The sequence below is a fragment of the Myxine glutinosa genome, chromosome 1 (genome assembly GCF_964187855.1).
Source record: "Myxine glutinosa chromosome 1, kmMyxGlut1.1, whole genome shotgun sequence".
NCBI lineage: Eukaryota > Metazoa > Chordata > Myxini > Myxiniformes > Myxinidae > Myxine > Myxine glutinosa.
Window position 1 is genome coordinate 219,060,459 of NC_136261.1, and position 19,223 is coordinate 219,079,681.

The following is a 19,223-nucleotide window of genomic DNA, read 5'->3' on the forward strand; positions in this document are numbered from 1 at the left end:
AAGAGGGAGGATTTCTCCCGTTTCTAATTCCTTTATTTGCTGGTTTAAGTGCGGCGGGAGCATTGACTGGTGGTATTTCAGCAGCGGTAAAAACTGCTAACGAAAGGAAGGCACAACTAAAAGCTCAAAAAGAATTGGAAAGACATAACAAGGAGTTGGAGAAACAAATTAGTGGAAGTGGTGTAATTGTAGATTTTGCTCAAAAACTTGAAAGTCTCCCTGATAAAACTAGATTGTTGGTTGGAGATATGCTTTCCTCTATCGCTCAAGCGGGTGTTAAACTAACTAAACGGGGTAATGGATTGTATCTTTCTCATAAATAAATGAATAAATGGTTTAAACAATTTGGAAAGAATACAACGTCAAATATAAAACTAGCTAAGTATTGTAAAAAACTAAAAATTGATAACGTGGTAATCTGTGAGAGATGAATTGTTACAAGAATACAAAAAATATTATTATGAATTTAGACACAGAATGGTTCTCATTGGGTTTGTATTCATAATAGTCAGGATAAATATTATTTTGATAGTTATGGTATGCCACCGCCTGTTGAAGTAATACAATTCTTACAGAATGGGGTTTATCAAACATTTCAAGTTCAAGAAATTAATTCTAAATGTTGTGGTCAATTATGTTTATATGTATTATTTCAACTCAACAATAATGAAAATTTTTATGATATCATTTTTAATCTAATATAAATGACTTATGTTGGAAAAGATGGTTCTATCTTTGGAGAATCCTCTCAGGATATTGATTTATCAAATTATTATACAAAGGCACAGGCTGAACGACAAAAATATAGTATAAGTAAAAATATTAATATGAAGAATACTTATAAATTAATCAATTATCCAAACCCTACAGATGCGAATGACTTAATTAGATAGTGATTTATCACAATATATATTTTTAAAGAAAACAGCACGTTTTCTTAAACAAGTAAAATTTACAACCACAACACCTGGTTATACTGACCATACACCTTTCCTCATTGAATTTAACTACCTGCTTACAATTGAATTTTATAAAGAAGGACATATAGTTAATATGCGAATTAATAAATGGGGGTATGATATGCCTGATTTAGGATATAATTGGTCTTTTTCAATAAACATAGAAGACCGACATGATTTTAATGTCTCGTAAAGAAGAATATTATCCGCTTGGTGAGGATAAGGATTTATGTGGAAGTACAATTAATAAACAACAAATACATGGTTTTAAGAAAAGAAAAATATATGATAGTATAGCGATGGTTAGCATGACAAAGAAGGAAGGTAATGAGATAAGGATAGAAAGCCGAGGAATACAAACCGATTTGGTAGTGGGAAGATGGGGTGGTATTACCTGTCATAATATTAATCTCACATATATTTCTGATACAGGGTGGGAGAAATAGAGGTGTTAAAGGGCAATGAGGTTAAGAGGAAAATTAACATGTAAGTCAATGGGAAAATGAGTGTCCCAGAAGCAACATATATACACTACTGTCCAGGTAGACATAGATGAAATCCAAGTCGCGCAAGACGCTGTCCATTAGTCGCTGGAACGCCTGAGCCGCATTCTTCAAACCGAAGGGCATCCGAAGAAATTCGAAAAGTCTGAATGGCGTGATGACCGCCGTCTTCGGGATGTCCTCCGGCCTGACGGGGACCTAATGGTAGCCGCGTATGAGGTCCACCTTCGAAAAGAAGGACATGCCCGCCAACCGGGCGGAGAAGTCCTGAATGTGGGGGACGGGGTAGCGGTCGGGGGTGGTGGCGTCGTTGAGGCGCCGGTAGTCCCCACACGGTCGCCATCCCCCGCCGGGCTTTGGCACGATGTGAAGCGGCGACGCCCAAGCCCTCTCGGAGCGCCGCACGATGCCGAGCCGCTCCAGCGTAGCGAACTCCGCTTTAGCTACCGCGAGCTTCGTCGGCTCGAGGCGGCGTGCCCGGGCGTAGACCGGTGGCCCGGCGGTGGGGATGTGGTGTTCCACCCCGTGCTTGACGGCCCCCGCCGAGAAGGTGGGCCGCGTGAGGGCCGGGAAACCAGCGAGGAGGCGGGTGAATTCGTTCGCTGCTGGAAGCGTACAGATGAACCTGGCCGGAACCGAACCGCTCAGCAAGCCGCTCGATGAGCCGCTCCGGGAGCTGCTCAACGAGGCGGGCAGCGCGCACGCAAGCGAGCTGAACGTCTCAGCCTGGACAAGCCTTCTGTGCTTTACGTCCACCAACAGGCCATTGGCACAGAGGAAGTCCGCGCCAAGCAGTGCCACAGGCACGTCGGCAGTGACGAACGACCACCGGAAAACCTGCCCTCCGAACCGCAGAGAAAGGCAGTGTTTTCCGTACGTGCGAATGGACGTACCGTTGGGCAGCAAGCAGCGCAGGGCCCCGGCCCGCGGACTGCTTGTCGGACGTACCGGCGGGAACGACACTCACCTGCGCTCCTGTGTCGCACAGGTAACGGCGCCCGGATAAGGGGTCCGTGATGAACAGTAGGCTGTTTGAACGGCCGGCGCTCAGTGCCACTACCGAGGGCCGGCCCGGGCGTTTCCCGACCTGCCAAATGAGCACGGCGGGCGACATTGCCGAGACTTGTGGCCGAACTGGGCGTGGAAAAAACACCAGGTTTGCGGCGAAGGCGGCGGTTTTCTCCGCGGCGGCGGCGGTGGGCGGGGCGTGGCGGCGGACACGAAGTGCGCATCAGCCTCGAGATCCACGAGGTGTGGTGCATAAGCATCACGGTCAGCCCCGAGAGCCGCGACGGCCGTGCCAAAACTCGCCTGGGTGTCCAAAGCCGCGAAGAACCTGTCGGCCTCGGCAGCGAGAGCTCGGGGTTCCGTCGTCGCGGAACCGGCCAACGCGAGGCGGACTCGTGCCGGCAGCTAGCGTCGAAATAACGCCCGGAATAGAGCGTTCGGGGTTTCGTCGCCCATCAACGACAGCATATGGTCCATGCGGACCGACGGTCACGTGTCACCGAGGTCGGGGAGGTCCAGGAGGCGGTCGGCCCGAGCGTCCACCGTGAGGCCGAACGTGGCGAGGAGGAGACGCTTGATCGCCTCGTATCTGCCGTCGGCCGGTGGGTTCCTCAGGACCGACACGACGCGGGCGGCCGTGCCGGGCCCAAGGGAGGCGACCACGTGGCAGTACCTGGTCTCGTCCACCGTGATGCCTCGAAGTGGGAACTGGGCTTCTGCCTGCAGGAACCAAACTTCGGCTTGAGCCTCCCAGAACTCGGGGAGTTTGATTTGGACCGCATTGGTTACCATTGCTGTGGCGGGTTTGGGTGGTCAGCGATGGCTGACCAGAACGTCGGAGGGTCACCAATGAAGCACGGTGCTACGCGTGCTACTTGTATAACAAGGAGGAAGCGGACAACGCGGTAGGTTCAAGAGTCTTTATTACAAGAGCTCAACTGTAGCACTGGAGCGCTCCGGGCTGCGTGCCCGGTGTATATCCAGCGGCCACGCCTACCCCTCGGGCGTGGCCGCCGCCCACTTGATGCGCGGAATGATGCCCTCACGCCAGTGAGCTTTCGTGTCCGCCACAACATCAAGTTATACCAAGAAGAACTAGAAAGAGCAATCAGAGATTGCAGACCCTCACCAGGACGTGTTTTCTGTGGTTTTTAAGGCTCTTTGTTGTTTGTATACATCAGGGCTCGTGTAAGAGCTAACATTGATCACATAAAGACAAACTGACACATAAAACATATGATAAAGGGAGCAGGAGAACAAGATGGAGAGCAGGGGCAGCGGGCGATCTGAGAGACGGCACAGGCTTGGGGGGAGGAGGCATGGGAAGGGGGGGGGGGGGGGTGGGAGAGGTTAAAAAAAAAACAAAAAAAAAAAACACATGGACACTGCTTGGACTTCCAGGAAAGAAGTCGGTATTTCAAAAAGGTGGATCTGGGGTGAATTAAGAAAGGATCAAGGTTTTGGATGGGGGTTGGGAGATGGTGGTGGACAGCTGTTTTAAAGACCTGGAGAGAGGAGTGGGATTGAATAGAGTGAGGGAGTTCATTTCAGAGGTGGGAGAAAAGGGGAATGAAAGAGTGAAGGTGAATAGAGTCTTGATTTTGGCAGTTTAACCATAAGGGGGTTGCAGGCAGCTCTTGGGCGACCTGCAGGAATATTTGGGGGACAGAGCAGAGAGAGCTGGAGGAGCAAGGCCGGAGAGGGGTCGGTAGAAGACAAAGACCACCAACCTGCCTGCGGTGAGTGTGAGTGAGTGAGGTGAGTGAGTGGCCCTCGGAGTTAGCTTAATCGCGGGAGATTCCAACGATTTTGAAAGCTTTGGTTTCAAGAGCGTGAAGCCGAGCTGGGTGTGAGGCAGGAGCACCGGCCCAGAGGGGAGAACAGTATTCCATTGAGCTGCGGATGAAAGCCTTGTATGTGGTGAGGAGCTCAGGTGTGCCAAGGAAGGACTTCACACGACGGAGGATGCCCAGTCGGCAACTGGCTTTGGAGGCCAGCTTGGAAATGTGGTTTTCCCAGGAAGGATCATGGCAGATGATGAGACCCAAAAGCTTGAATGACAGAACTTCTTGGAGGATTGTTGAGAAAGTAGATTGGAGGGTTGTCCAGTCGGACTTTTCGGAGAGACATAGTGAGAGTGTGAGATTTGTCAGGATTGAAAGACATGTTCCACTTGTTTGACCAGTCTGATTTTGTCCAGGTCTGCAGAGAGTGAGGAGTCTGCCGACTGCCGATCTGAGGGATGAGGAATGGAGCGGCAGAGAGTGGAGTCATCAGCAAAGAGATAGAGAGGATTTTCCAGAGTCGGAGAGATCATTGATGAAGACCAGAAAAAGCACAGGGCCCAGAACACTGCCTTGGGGAACTCCAGTCTGAACAGGAAGGGGAGATTAGACAAAACCATTCAGGGCCACACGTTGACTACGACCAGAGAGGAAGTCCACAAGTGCAGTCCACAAGCCATGCGTGGAGATTTCCATGGATACCATAAGAGGAGAGTTTGGTGAGCAGAGCGGGGTGCCAGACCGTATCGAAGGCATGTGATGTGTGGAATTATAAAAGACATGTATTAGGCGATTTATTGCCAAACAGTTAAATTGTATTTCGATTTAAGACTTTATGTGTGTAGTCTTAGCAAGGGAGTGAAAATGAAACAAAACATGAAGACTCCTATTTGTGGAATGATCTCTTCACCTCTGAAATGGACACAGGGGTTAAATGTTGATACAGCTCGGACTGTGGATAAGAGTCAATTATTTCAGATGGAATAGGTCAGAGAGTTTTGACCTTTATCGGTTGGAACAATGGCCGCTTCTCCGGCCCTATGTGATAGACATCTAGGTTAAAGCTGCATAATAAAGACCAGATGGCAGGATGGCGCCGGGGAGGCTGGCATCTTGGGCAATTCCGTGGTGACCCGAGACCTCTGGCTTACAAGATCAACGGAGACGGGGCTTATATATAACGAACATCATGAAAAGCAAGGGCGAGAATTTGGGTGGACGTCCACTATATGTGCTGTGTTCTGTTTTACCAAGTATTAAATAAATTGCCTTCAAGAACGTGATTCTTTGTCTCAGTCATCTCATTGAGTGAGTAGAAAATAATCCACGTCATATGTCAAGGGAGATAGCTCTGATTTCCTGTTTGGCATTAAGGACCTCCATCCATTGTTGCCAGCAGAAGCAGCATGTCCAAAGTAGAATGACCTGGTCTGAATCCAAATTGATGGATTTTGTGGCAAAAAAAGAAAGAAAAAAAAGTCAGCTGAACCATGTGACCGGTCATCTTTTTTCCTCCACCAATTTATCCCTCCCTGGATGATGCTCAAGAAATTTCATCTTGATCGATGAAGTTTTGTACTTGTTGAATTATGACGTCATAATGGAGGCACCAATGACCAGCATTAACATATTGTTGTGGATATGAGAATGTTTTTTTATTATTATTGTTGTGGTAAAATGTTGTTGTAAAAGGTTGTTGTAAAATATCACCCCTCCTCCCTCCGTTTGTGGTTGTATAAAGGTCAAAGGGCGTTCCCGTAGTTAGTCCATAAAACATACATGCAGGACACGATATATCTTTTTTGACAGTTATATCCTTATTATGTGTATTAGTGTAAGGCTGTGTCTTCCATTAATTGAAATACTCCATTGCACCAGTGAAAGAGATAGATTCCCTTCATTCCCACTCCCAACACTTCCATTCCCCCCTTTCCGTCAATTGCAATTCGCATTGCCAACTGCATGTTGGGCGGTTTTCCCTTCATCCGCCATTGACCACGAGGCAGGGTTGGGGGAAGGAAGGCGGGTCCCCACCTCGTCAGAGAGGGGAGGAGTGAGCCGGCCCCACTCGACCAACCATGAACAAGGGGTTTGGCTTGAGAGGGCGGGGAGAGAACGGTTGGGGGAGGTTCGCAAAGGTTGAGGGGCGGGGCCTATATAACCCACGGCGGGGGTGTTCCCAGGGGAGATGCACTTTGAGTTGGTTGAGAGTCGGTCGTCAAGTGGAGAGTGGTGAAGAGTCAGTCAGTGGAGTCGGTTGCCAGTAGAGGGTCCGTGAAGAGTTGGTCACAAAGAGTTGGTCACAAAGAGTTGGTCGTCAAGAAAGAGTCCTGAAGCTTGTGAGGGAAGGAGAGAGAACCCGTCACACCAGAGCTCCACCAAGCGTTCACCACCAAGGCTCCACCAAGCTCCGCGTTGGCTCCACCAAGCGTTCACCTCCACCAAAGCTCCACCAAGCTCCGCGTTGGCTCCACCAAGCGTTCACCTCCACCAAAGCTCCACCAAGCTCCGCGTTGGCTCCACCAAGCGTTCACCCCCACCAAAGCTCCGCCAAGCTCCGCGTTGGCTCCACCAAGCGTTCACCTCCAGCCATCCACCTCCTGCCATTCCTGCAATTCCCCGCGTGAGTCAGTGTCTTTTGTTTGTTCTGTCCTGGGTTAATTAAGACTGTAGGTAAGCTAGTATTTTCCCTGTGTCACCTGCGTCTTATGTGCTTGTAAATAAACGTGACTGCTTTCTTTTTGCTTGTGTGTAAATAGTCAATAAATAAATTTTTTTAAAGGCACATCCACAGTAATTTGGAGCATGAAAAATGAAATGTAAATCAGTTGGTGTGCAAAACAGTGATTATATTATCTGCAAACAGGAAACTTTATTAACCAAGACAAACAAAAATCAGGATCACTTCGGAAGTCATCTGATTCAATGCCATTCCCCACACATTCTTATTCTTCAAACTAGATCCTGGAAAATGTTTTTTCATTTTCTTCATCCTCTTGCCAGTTACTTCCAATCTGCTCACCTTTTATTTCTCGTTTCAAGCATTTCTCTTTCCCAAATTTTGCTTCGCCCTCTTGCTTTCTTTTACGACATCCAAACTAGAAAAGTGGCACAAGAAGTTGAATTAACACTAAATAACTATCCAAGGATGCAAGGAGCATGTACTTTGATCAAGCTTTTCTTTTTTTCATCAATGTAATATGTAGTTAATAAGATGTGAGACTTGTGGTTTCACCTGTAGTTATGCTTATCCTTGAGATTTGAATAAGGTGCCCAAAAAGTGTAATTTAAAACAATCACAAACTGACGCATTTCAATAACATCAAGCGTTGTAGTATTATATTCAGACAGGCCAATAGGAGAAGCAATTGACACATTTCTGTAGAAATGGCTGACAATAGCAACACAATATCAAACACGTTCTCCGAGTCGGTCTGTCAACCATTTGAAGATATTGCTGATCAGGCAGGCAGGGTACTATGTTCTTTTTCCTCTAGCACAACAACAACAACAACAACAACAACATGCATTTTAATGCCATTTTCCCTGCTGGAGTGGGGGTTAGCCTTGCGGTCCCCATAACAATCTTCTACATTTTGCCCTATTTTCTGCATCTCCTTGTTAACCCCCTTGCCCACATTTCTTCTTCCACCATCTTTAGCCAAGTCTTTCTCGGTCTTCCCCGTCCTCGACTTCCTTCTACATTAATTTCCATCATTCTTCTCAACCAGTCACTTTCATCCTTCCTCAACACATGACCAAACCATCTCAACCTGTTCCTCTTCACAGCATCAATCACAGGCTCTATTCCCATCATCTTTCGCAATTCATCATTTGTCTTCCTCTCTCTCAACGATCCTCCGCACATCCACCGAACCATTCGCATTTCCACCCTTCGTTGCTGCTCTACATTCATGACCCATGCCTCGCTCCCATAAATCATAACACTTCTCACACATGCAGCATACACCTTTCCCTTCAGCTTCAACGACATTCCCCTCCTCATCAGCACGCCACTCAGTTCCCGAAACTTCTTCCATGCACATCTCACTCGAGTAACCATTGGAGTTTGATCCACCTTCTCCATTCAGCATGTCTCCGAGGTAGCAAAATGTTTTCACACCTTCCAGCTTCATGCCGTCTCCAAGATCCAATTCAACATTTCCTCCATCTGCAGCTCCCTCTGTGCACACCTTACATTTGAATGTAGCTGCCACACTGGTTAATGACCCTCTCAGACCACTACATTTTTGATGAACCCACTCGGTGCACATTGTACATTGAATGGAGTTCACTCCGTCACCCTTCCTGCACACAGCACATGGCCACTTCCCAGTTCTTTCCACCTCACCACATGCTTTACCACTTGCCATCACCTTTGTCTTTCCTGTATTCACCTTCAGACCTTTTGTCTCCATACATTCCTTCCACTTGTTCATCTTTTCCTTCAATCCATCCATACTTTCCGCAATCAACACCAGATCATCTGCATACAACAACTCCCATGGTAAACCCTCCTTTACGTTCTGAGCCAGCACCTCCATCACAGCTACAAATAGTAGTGGACTTAGTACCGACCCCTGATGCACTCCCACCTTCACCTCAAACTCACCACTGTTCCCGTCCTTCGTCCTTACAGCTGTGCGTGCTCTTTTGTACATTGCCATCACTACTCTGATCAACCATTCCTCCACTTCTAACTTCCTCAATGCCCATGTCAATACTTCGCGTGGAACCCTATCGAATGCTTTCTCCAGATCAACAAACCCAAGAAACAACTTCTTCGTCTTCTCCATGTACTTCTCCTGCAACTGCTTCACAATAAAGAGCGTGTCTGTCGTTCCTCTTCGTGGCATAAATCCAAACTGCATTTTGTCGATCTTCACCTTCCTTATCCTCCTCTCCAACACCCTTTCCAATACCTTCATTCCATGCTCCAATAATTTTATCGCTCAGTACGAGCCACACTCCAGAGGATCACCTTTCCCCTTGTATAGAGGGACAAGGGTACTCAGTTCCCAATCCACTGGAATAACGCCTTCTTTCACCACCAGATTACAGATCTCTGTCATTCTCTTCACACCCCAACTTCCTGCTGCCTTCAACATATCTCCCACAACTCCCGTCGGCCCTCCCACTTTTCTACTCGTCATTGCTTTTATCGCTTCCTCAACTTCCTTCTCAGTTATAGTGGGGCAACTTAGCATAACAATTGTGCATTTTGTGAGGAAAGCACCAAATTTGGCACACTAGTAGACTATCATATTATGAAAAGATCTGGATATTGGGCCATCTCAGATTCAGAGATTTGATTTTTGCAAGATTTCGATTCGATTGGGATCGAAGCGAACACCTTCTTCGTCTTCTGTACAGTGAAGTTGCCAGCCCTGAATTATCTGGCTACATCTGGGTGCTTCATTGGGAGTGCAACCATGTCCCTCAGGTGAACAGGGACCCACCTGGCATAGTGTGTATGGTCTAAGGCATGGAACCATGGGACCAGTTCCGTCAGGGCATCAAGGTACATCGTGAATGAAGCCTGCCGCAGAGAACTCACGTAGACCAGTACCACCATCTCTAGTTCCAGCACAGTTGCCCAGTACTGAAAGTTGGGAATGTCTTCTCCTCTCTGGTGACACCAGTCTTAGAACTCAGGCAGGTCTTCTGCATCATCAGCATATGTCATACAGTGGCGTTCATACGCACGGTGTTGCAGGATGTGCAGTGCCGCTGCAGTGATTTGATGAGCTCTTCTTGTGCGGGTGACGTGGGCAGCTCGCAGGAAGGAGTCGGCCGTCCCTGGCATTGCACTCTCAACTTGCAAATCTGAAAAATCTGAATCTAAGATGGCCCAATATCCAGATCTTTTCATAATATGATAGTCTACTAGTGTGCCAAATTTGGTGCTTTCCTCACAAAATGCACAATTGTTATGCTATATTTAGCTTAGCTGCCGGACTATTATCTTCTCTGCAGGTCCTAAAACTAGGTTACTCTCTTTGTTGCCATCCAATTCATTCTCTGTATTCACCAGCATTTCCATATATCTTTTCCATCTTCCTTTAATTCCATCTGGGTCCACAACGATTTGTCCCACTTCATCCTTCAAGCAACTCACCCCCATCACATCACACCTCTTTCGCTATCTGCTTTGCAATCCTGAATACCGCTCTCTGACCCTCTTCCGAATCCAAGCGTTCTCCGAACATTTTCCTACATGCCTCCTGCGCCTTTGCTACCTCTTTCTTTGCAGCCTTCTAACTTTCATGCTCTGCTTTTTCTGCTCCCGTCCCCTTCGCCTTCTGCCACTCCTTCAACTTCTTCCTCTTCACGTCAATCCTCTTTACAACTTCATCATCCCACCACCATGTTTCCAAGTGCCTCGGTGGTCCTTTTGTCCATCCACATACCTCACCAACGGCTCCCAACAGACTAGCTTTCATTGACATCCAACCACGTTCAAGCTCAACCACATCATCCTCTACCCTACTCAGGCTCTCTTTTAATGCCTCCCTTACTGTCACCTTTCAACCTCCACACCTTCATTCTCGGTTGGTACTTCACCCGCTGAGCTCTCCTCGCACCTTTCACCCTTATGTCGCAGACAACCAAGTGGTGCTGTGAAACAGCCTCCTCCCCCGGGATCACCTTTGTGTCCCGGAGGTGCCCCCTATCTCGCCTACGCACCATCAGGTAGTCAAAGGTTGTCGTCTTGTTTAAAGGCCACACTTATTTCCACATTATTGTGGGGTTGGTCAGGGGAAGCTTGGCCCAAGTCTTTCACGAATCAGCTGGCCAGACTTGACGTTCAACTAAGGTTAGGGCAGGAATTTGTAATTTGGCCAAGGTGCCAGCGATAGCTTGCCTACTCTGTGCGCACTGACGATGAATTCAACCTGAAGTCAAGTTCGGCCCAAAGACAATTCATCTCTCCAATGTTGGAGTTTGCCTCGTTGATTCCACGAGACGAGAGAAAACTCGTTTCACCCACCATGTGAGCACATGTACTTTCAAATAGAATGAAGCACTCCTTTCAATCCCATGTTATAGTACAAGCAACTCCACAGAAAAATCAAGTCAAGGTCCCCATCTTTGTTATGACGTGGCCATCAGAAAAATGTTGTCTATCTGTACCCGATTGACAGACCCATTACACCTGAGTGAGAATACTCACGAGTTATCAAACATCATAACCAACAAATACTTGGGACATTACATTGAATTGCAAGAAATCCCTGGGTCCATTTGGTGAGAAGTACTGCAGAACATCAATCATTCACTGAATATATACCTGATTGAATGAAATAGAAAGAACTGGCAAACAGGTTTGGTTTTTACGGCATCGCCCATCGGGCAGAGCCATCTAGAACAGAGTTTGTATGTATGTATGTCCCCTCAAACGCATATCAGAGCTGAGAATCTGGTCACATGACAGGGGAAATGACAGGGGTAATATGATTACGTCTGATGTCATTACGGCGGTGCGACGGTCGACTCCACACACCACCATTTTGCTTTATATGCCGTTCATGCCAAACATATCGTCGAACCTGTCATATCACAATCGTCATGCATGCCTTTACGTTTTTCATTCAGTGTGAAACACAAACAAGCCGATTGTTAAAATGATCAAATATCAAAAGCATCGGCATTACGTCTTCCAACAATACGGTGCGTATAGACCATAGGCGTGATGACATCTTCGGACCGCTTCGGCCAAATGAAGCAGAGGTTTCTTAATACAGTTGTGTATCGTTTCAGTAGCATCGTTTTAGTAATAATAATAATAAAGTAAATATAACCATAATACTTTTATCCCAATGTCATGAATGGCAGGTTAATGGATTGAAGCGGTGTATGGTTCATGATCAATGATGAGCGGTGTTCGGCACCAATATCAATAACCGGGGAAGTAAGGAATTCACCTCGGTTTTTTGATCGTAATATCATTTTCGAAATAATGACAAGGCCGAGAAAAATATATTTCCTGTCTCTGGTCAGCGTGCGCATCGATTTTGACCCTGCGCGTGAACAATTTTTTTTTTCCCAAATTTCCAACGGTACCTACAACAGCGAGTGCCTGTTGTTGCCGGGCCAGCGCGCTATCTCGGGAAATACGGGTCAGGGTCGCCATTGGTATCGACGTTCGCGCACGGTTCTGCTCGACAAAACTTCGTTTAGTTTGTTCAAATCCAACCAGCCGTTCCAAAGATATGTAGTTTTGTGTGCCGTGACGTCATGGATCCAATCGGCTGGATATTGTAATTTATTGAAACGAAAAAGGTTTTGTCGGGTTCGTGTGAAGCAACCGGAAGGCCTAGAGAGCTGAGGGTGGTCTCGTTAGTGAGGCCTGGATCCTATCTCGTTTGTCATGAAGTTGTAAGTGTCTGATAATCTGGTGGGCTGGGAGAAGAGATCGTGGGAGACCATCGGCCTGTTAGACCACTTGCGCATGCGCAGTGTTGACGCGATCGACGCATTGGAATGTTTGACGGTACGGCGAGGCGATCTCGAGAACGAAATGGCATAATATGCTTGAATAACAATGATTTTCAGAATAAATACATTTTAAAATAACTTAAGCTTGTGTTCATTATTTACAAAAAGGCCTACCAGTCCCATTGGCTGTCTTTAATAAATTTGTCTCTGGACGGCGCCACGGCAGATGAGGAGGACCGCAAGGCATGAGGACACAAAAAACACCTCTATATGTGCAATCCATGCTTTTCAAAAAAAAACAAAAAAAACCCATTGCCGCATCAATTCTGGAACTTTGGTCTGACCAGAAACAAGCAATATATTTTTTTCGGCCGAACGCAACGTTAATATTATCATATATCTAATCATAACACGAATCCCTTGGTAGTGACTGCAAACATACTGTAAGTTAAAATCTATATTATAATAGCCGTAGATGATTCTGTCTGTGTCTGTCTATCTGTTGGGTGTCTGTCCGGGGTGTGGCTTACTCGGTTTGCAGAGTAGCTCCACCCATAGCTCCACCCATTCTGGGAGTGGCTTCATATAATTATAAACAAATATCCACCATTTTATTAACTCGCATAGCTTTGAGTCCTGTTTTGTAGGCCCGTGGTGTCTTCCTCTCTCTCCCAGTTTTATTTCAAATCAAATTCGATAAATCATTTCATTTTTCACAGTCGCTAACATAGTTTTAGACTCGGTTGAAAAAAAACGGGAAGAAAATCCGATGAAAGTTGCCGTTTATAGAACGAAATGAATTCTCAAAGGCCTGTAACTTCAAGGCCATTGAGTCTCTCTCACGCCTTTATCTCCAATCTAACTCACCATATGATTTCATTTTTATCGATGGTTTTACTTTTAGACTCGGTGTCAGCAATAATTGAGAACAATCCACACACGCGGGAAAATGCAGAGATATATTTTTTTAAATCGCGTCATGGTGTATCATACACCGCCCAACATGACACCGCCGGCAATGTGTCGATATATATTAAAAATTCGCTTTTGCTTTTCCGTTATGATATATTACTATTTCGTTTGATGATAGTCGTCACAAAAACGTCAACAATGATGCCGACATATATTTCTTCGTTTTTATTTCATTCAACATATTAGCCGGAAGTAAAATATGTTTCAGGAAATTACCGAGAGATATTTCTTCGTTTTTTTTATTAGTTATGTGCGCATACACTTTAAATAGGTTTATTTGAAATCTTTAATTTTCCACAAACATTCCACACACGCGGGAAAATGCAGAGATATATTTTTTAAAATCGCGTCATGGTGTATCATACACCGCCCAACATGACACCGACGGCAATGTGTCGATATCTATTTTAAATTCGATATATCATTTCATTTTTCACAGTCGCTAACATAGTTTTAGACTCGGTTGAAAAAAAACGAGAAGAAAATCCGATGAAAGTTGCCGTTTATAGAACGAAATGAATTCTCAAATGCCTGTAACTTCAAGGCCATTGAGTCTCTCTCACGCCTTTATCTCCAATATAACTCACCATCATGGTTTTAGACTCGGTGTCAGCAACGCGGGAAAACGCAGAGATATATTTTTAAAAATACACCATATCACCGCCCAACAGCCAACAAGTATCATACACCGCCCAACATGACACAGACGTCAACATTTCAACATTATCGCTTTTTCTTTAAACCGAGCCGAACCGAATAAACCGAGTGAATTCACCGTTTACCTTTGATGACAGTCGTCACAAAACGACATATATTTCTTCGTTTTTATTTCATTCAACATTTTTAGCCGGAAGTAAAATTACCGAGAAATTACCGAGTTCAGGAAATTACCGAGACATATTTCTTCGTTTTTTTATTTATTAGTTATTTGCGCATACACTTTAAATAGGTCTATTTGAAATATTAAATTTTCACAATGTAATTTACTTGCCATTTGTCATTTGATAATTATGAGACACTTCCTATTGAGGATCGTGACAATTCATGCGGTGCGTGGAAACTTCCATTTCCAAAATGGATGAAGAACGCAGACCTGAACAGGATGCAGCAAGAAAACGAATGAGAAGGGCGAACGAGTCCGTCGTCGAACGTCAATGCAGACTTGAACAGGATGCAGCCAGAAAACGAATGAGACGGGAGAACGAGTCCGTCGACGAACGTCAATGCAGACTTGAACAGGTTGCAGCAAGAAAACGAATGAGACAGGAGAACGAGACAGTTGAGGAACGTGAACACAGACTCGCACAGGATGCTGCTGCAACAACGATGAGGAGGGAGAACGAGACCCTCGACGAACGTGAACACAGACTCGCACAGGATGCTGCTGCAACAACGATGAGGAGGGAGAACGAGACCCTCGACGAACGTGAACACAGACTCGCACAGGATGCTGCTGCAACAACGATGAGGAGGGAGAACGAGACCCTCGACGAACGTGAACACAGACTCGCAGAGGATGCTGCTGCAACAACGATGAGGAGGGAGAACGAGACCCTCGACGAACGTGAACACAGACTCGCACAGGATGCTGCTGCAACAACGATGAGGTGCGAGAACGAGACCGTCGATGAACGCCAACACAGACTCGCACGGCATGCTGAGCAACAAAGACGTTGGAGTGCTCAGCAAACACTAGGGCATTGCCCGTACGTGGGTGCCCGTTCCTTGCCAAAAAAAAAAAAAACGACTGCCTGACTGACCAACGACTGCCTGATCGTATCTGTGTAGAAGACAACATGTCTTTAGCAGAGGCTGTTTTTGGTAATTTGAACGAAATCCATTCAAACTATGATGCGCTGGCACAACGAGCCGTGTTGTGTCCAAAGAATGAATCCACATTTGTGATCAACGATGAGATACTGGATGCATTTCCTGGGGAAGAAAAGACGTACTTCAGCGCTGATTCCATTGTCTGTGATGACCCTGAAGAGGCACTAAATTATCCTATGGAATTCCTAAATCAATTAACTCCTTCTGGAATGCCATTGCACAAACTTCGTCTCAAAGATGGTGCTGTCATCATGTTACTCCGTAACTTTGATCCGAAACAGGGACTGTGCAATGGTGCAAGATTGGTTGTTAAAAGATTGTTGCCTAACATAATAGATGGAGAAATAATTTCTGGCAGTCACAAAGGAACACGCACATTTTTACCCAGGATTAGTATTGCACCTTCCGATACAACACTACCATTCGTACTCAAACGCCATCAATTTCCAGTTCGTGTGGCATTCTCTTTCTCAATAAACAAGAGTCAAGGTCAAACATTACACAAAGTTGGGATTTACCTACCAGAACCCGTCTTCAGCCATGGCCAATTATATGTTGCATTGTCGCGTGCTAAACGATTTGAGGATGTCAAGGTAAAGGTAGTCAGTAATGGCCAACAGGGAAAAATTGATGGCCGCAGTGGAATCTTCACCCGTAATGTTGTTTACCCGGAGGTCCTGCAGTGACACCATTCAGGCAACAAAAGGAGGTCACGAAGGAAAATAGTTAATTACTCCGACACATTTAGTTGCGGTGATTGAAAAATCACCGGACTATTGTTGCTGTTTTGATGCTTTTTACTGCTGTTTTGATGCTTTTTCACTGCTGTTTTGATGCTTTTTCAGTGCTGTTTTTTCACAGCTGTTCTGATGCTTTTTCACTGCTGTTTTGATGCTTTTTCACTGCTGTTTTGATGCTTTTTCACTGCTGTTTTGATGCTTTTTCAGCTGTTTTGATGCTTTTTCACTGCTGTTTTGACGCTTTCCACTGTTGTTTTGATGCTTTTTCACTGCTGTTTTGATGTTGTTTCACAGCTGTTCTGATGCTTTTTTGCCGTTTTGCCTAAAAATCTCATTTCAAAAAAAAAAATTCCAAAAAAATCTCACAATGATGACATATAATTCAACGAAAACGTTGAAGCAACCGCATAATATTACGGTGATGTTTAACTCTGAGTGAGAATAGTTCTAAATTTTTAAAACTTTCTTCTGATATTTGTGATTTCTTTCAAACAAACTGTATTTCCCATCTACACGGGCATGTATTCCTATTAACGTTATGTAAAGTACATAAATTGTGTGGACTACATCATTTGTGGATGTGATCAATTGCCAGTAACCATTTTATATAACTGAATGTGCAGGCGCAGCATCTAACTCAATATGTCGAAATGTCACACACATCCGTGCCCGTGGGATTCCCACGGGTGACCCCGCTAGTATATTATGTTCTACATATTAAAGGAGTGGAGTTTGGTGTCCGTTACGTCATTACGTCTATGATGTCATTACGACGGCTGACTGCACCGACCGCCACTTGAATTTACAAGTATACCCGCTCACTATGGGAGTTGCAAAAAGGGCCATTCATCTTTGGGGTATAGAGATTACAGTTGTGGTCTGGTCTCTATGGTCGGGTCTCAAGAACATTGGGTGTGTGGTCATTTACCAAGTTTCTTGTGGAGAGATCGCCAAGTAGTTTAAGCATTCGAGCAAGCACTCCATTCAAAACCGTTAAGGAATGGCTGGCTTGGCAAGCACTAGCTAGCTGCTTGGTAAATGAGCACACCTCCAATCCTTGAAGGGTATAATCTAGATCACAGAATATCTTCGCTCAGTTCTGCAAGTAAAACTTACCTCTGGATGTCGAGATTCCTCCAAATTTCTTTGTTTAATGTTATAAACAGCATTAGTGACGGTTTGAAAAGCTAATAATGTGTTTGTGGTTTATAACATTTTGCAAACCCGGCTACGCCGCTGTTAGACTTTTGGTCTTGTTTTTGTATACAAAATCAAGGCTCGTAAAAGAGCTAGTACATTGAATGAATCAGGACACAACAGAACAAGAGGAACAGAAGAAAGAAGTGATAAACACCAAGAGTATGGTTGAAGGACAAAATAGAGGGAGACTTCGACAAATAGGGGATGCGGGGAGGAATGAGGGGTAGGGGAGGATGCACGGGGTGGACAAGAGGGATACGGAAGCAAATTCTCAGGAAGGAAAACTGGTAGGGGAGATAAGCAGGGGTAGATAAGATCATAGTTTTGGATGGGGATTAGTGATGATCTGAGATGGTGGTGAACAGTTGCCTTGAAAACCTGGAGGGAAGAATGACTTGAAGAGAATGTGGAAGTTGGTGTTGTTGGTGGGTACCCAGTCAGGCTCACAGCATGGAGATAGCCGATCGATTTCCCAGAAGAGATCCAGAGATCTCACGTCTATTATGTTGTGTTCTTGTCTTCGTGAAGCCAGGACTGCACAATCTTCCATGTGTTTTATTGTGTGTGTAGGGCGGCATGACGTGCCTGTTGTTTGTGTTGTCAGTAGTGTCGTCAAGTCTGTGTTTGTACTGTAAAAGCTGTGGGTGGTGTCCACAGCGGAGGTGTGAAAGGTGAACACAATTAGATCTGGGGAGTAGTCATTGATAGGTGGAGATTTTTGTGGCCAAGATACTGTTTGGGCCTAGTTTATTGATTGCATTTGTGGTGATGTGGGTATGGATGTGATTTTTGTAGTTGTCGTCATTCAGTGGCTGGATGTTTTGAAGGAGTGTTTGTGGTGTAGCTACAATGTGTCTCGGAGTCTGTGGGTGGTTGGACATGAAATGGCATGGGTGATTAAGGTTGGCACTTGCTGTTACAAGGAGCTGTTCCCCTCTCATGTCCAAGTGGTCTTTGATTTTTTTTTACCTGTGTTGTTGCTCAATGGGTGTTGATAAAGTGCAACCTGTGATGATGTGAAGGACTTTGTTTTGTATCGTCGGTAGGGAGTTGAGATGTGTGTTTGATAGTCTGGAGGCCAAATATGAGCTGGTATAGTCAGTGAGTGATCTAATGTACCGTTTGTATATTGGTGATATTGTTTTTGTGGTAACCGAAGTTGCCGAATTTTGTGGCTCACAAAATAACATTTATTTTCCAGTTATTCTTCCCTTTGTGCTGTATATGGGTCTGTGTGGAGACATCCCATTTAGGAATTATCGTTTTTATCGTGCATTATTTTGTTACCGGCATTTCTTTAATAAAGCCGGTATTTTTGTACAGTTAACTCCTGTGTCGGTTTTGAATTAATCATCACAGGTGCAAAGACGGCTGGTGGACCCAGACACGACAATATTATGTGGTTGTTGGTTTATAAACATTTATGATTTTTTTTGCTCGTCTCAAAAGGCAAGTCTACGCCTGTATGGTATGTGGTATGAGGATTGGCTGATTTATGAGACGCTCTGTCTTCAAAGACCACATTTTAGAGTTCCCTCACATGGTCATTTAAACCACGTTTGACTGCATATAAAAATAATAACCCATTAGAATCATCCTTAAGAATTATCATTTAGAACCCTTCAGAATAACCCTTTCAAACCCCCAGAATTAAACACGGTGGGTTTGAAACGTTATTCTTCATTTTTGACGGATGGACGGACAAATGGAAAGAAGGACATAGCCAGATATTGAAGCGGACTCGCCGCTTAAAAATATAATCACTTCTGTGATTGAGAGTTCATGGAT

At 45.2% G+C, this 19,223-nt stretch overlaps 1 protein-coding gene across 4 annotated transcripts in view; it reads right to left on the reverse strand.

Annotated features, from left to right (window-relative positions):
* Positions 1-19,223, reverse strand: part of LOC137434299 (uncharacterized) — a 155,513-nt gene that overhangs the window by 117,856 nt on the left and 18,434 nt on the right. For all 4 annotated transcript variants that reach the window (XR_013624430.1, XM_068127200.2, XM_078783930.1 and 1 more), the window contains one exon: positions 7,277-7,352. Coding sequence is in view for 3 of the 4 variants with exons in the window: in XM_068127200.2 (XP_067983301.2) it covers positions 7,277-7,352 (76 nt within the window). In the remaining variant the exon portion in view is untranslated. The remainder of the gene's footprint in view (positions 1-7,276; positions 7,353-19,223) is intronic.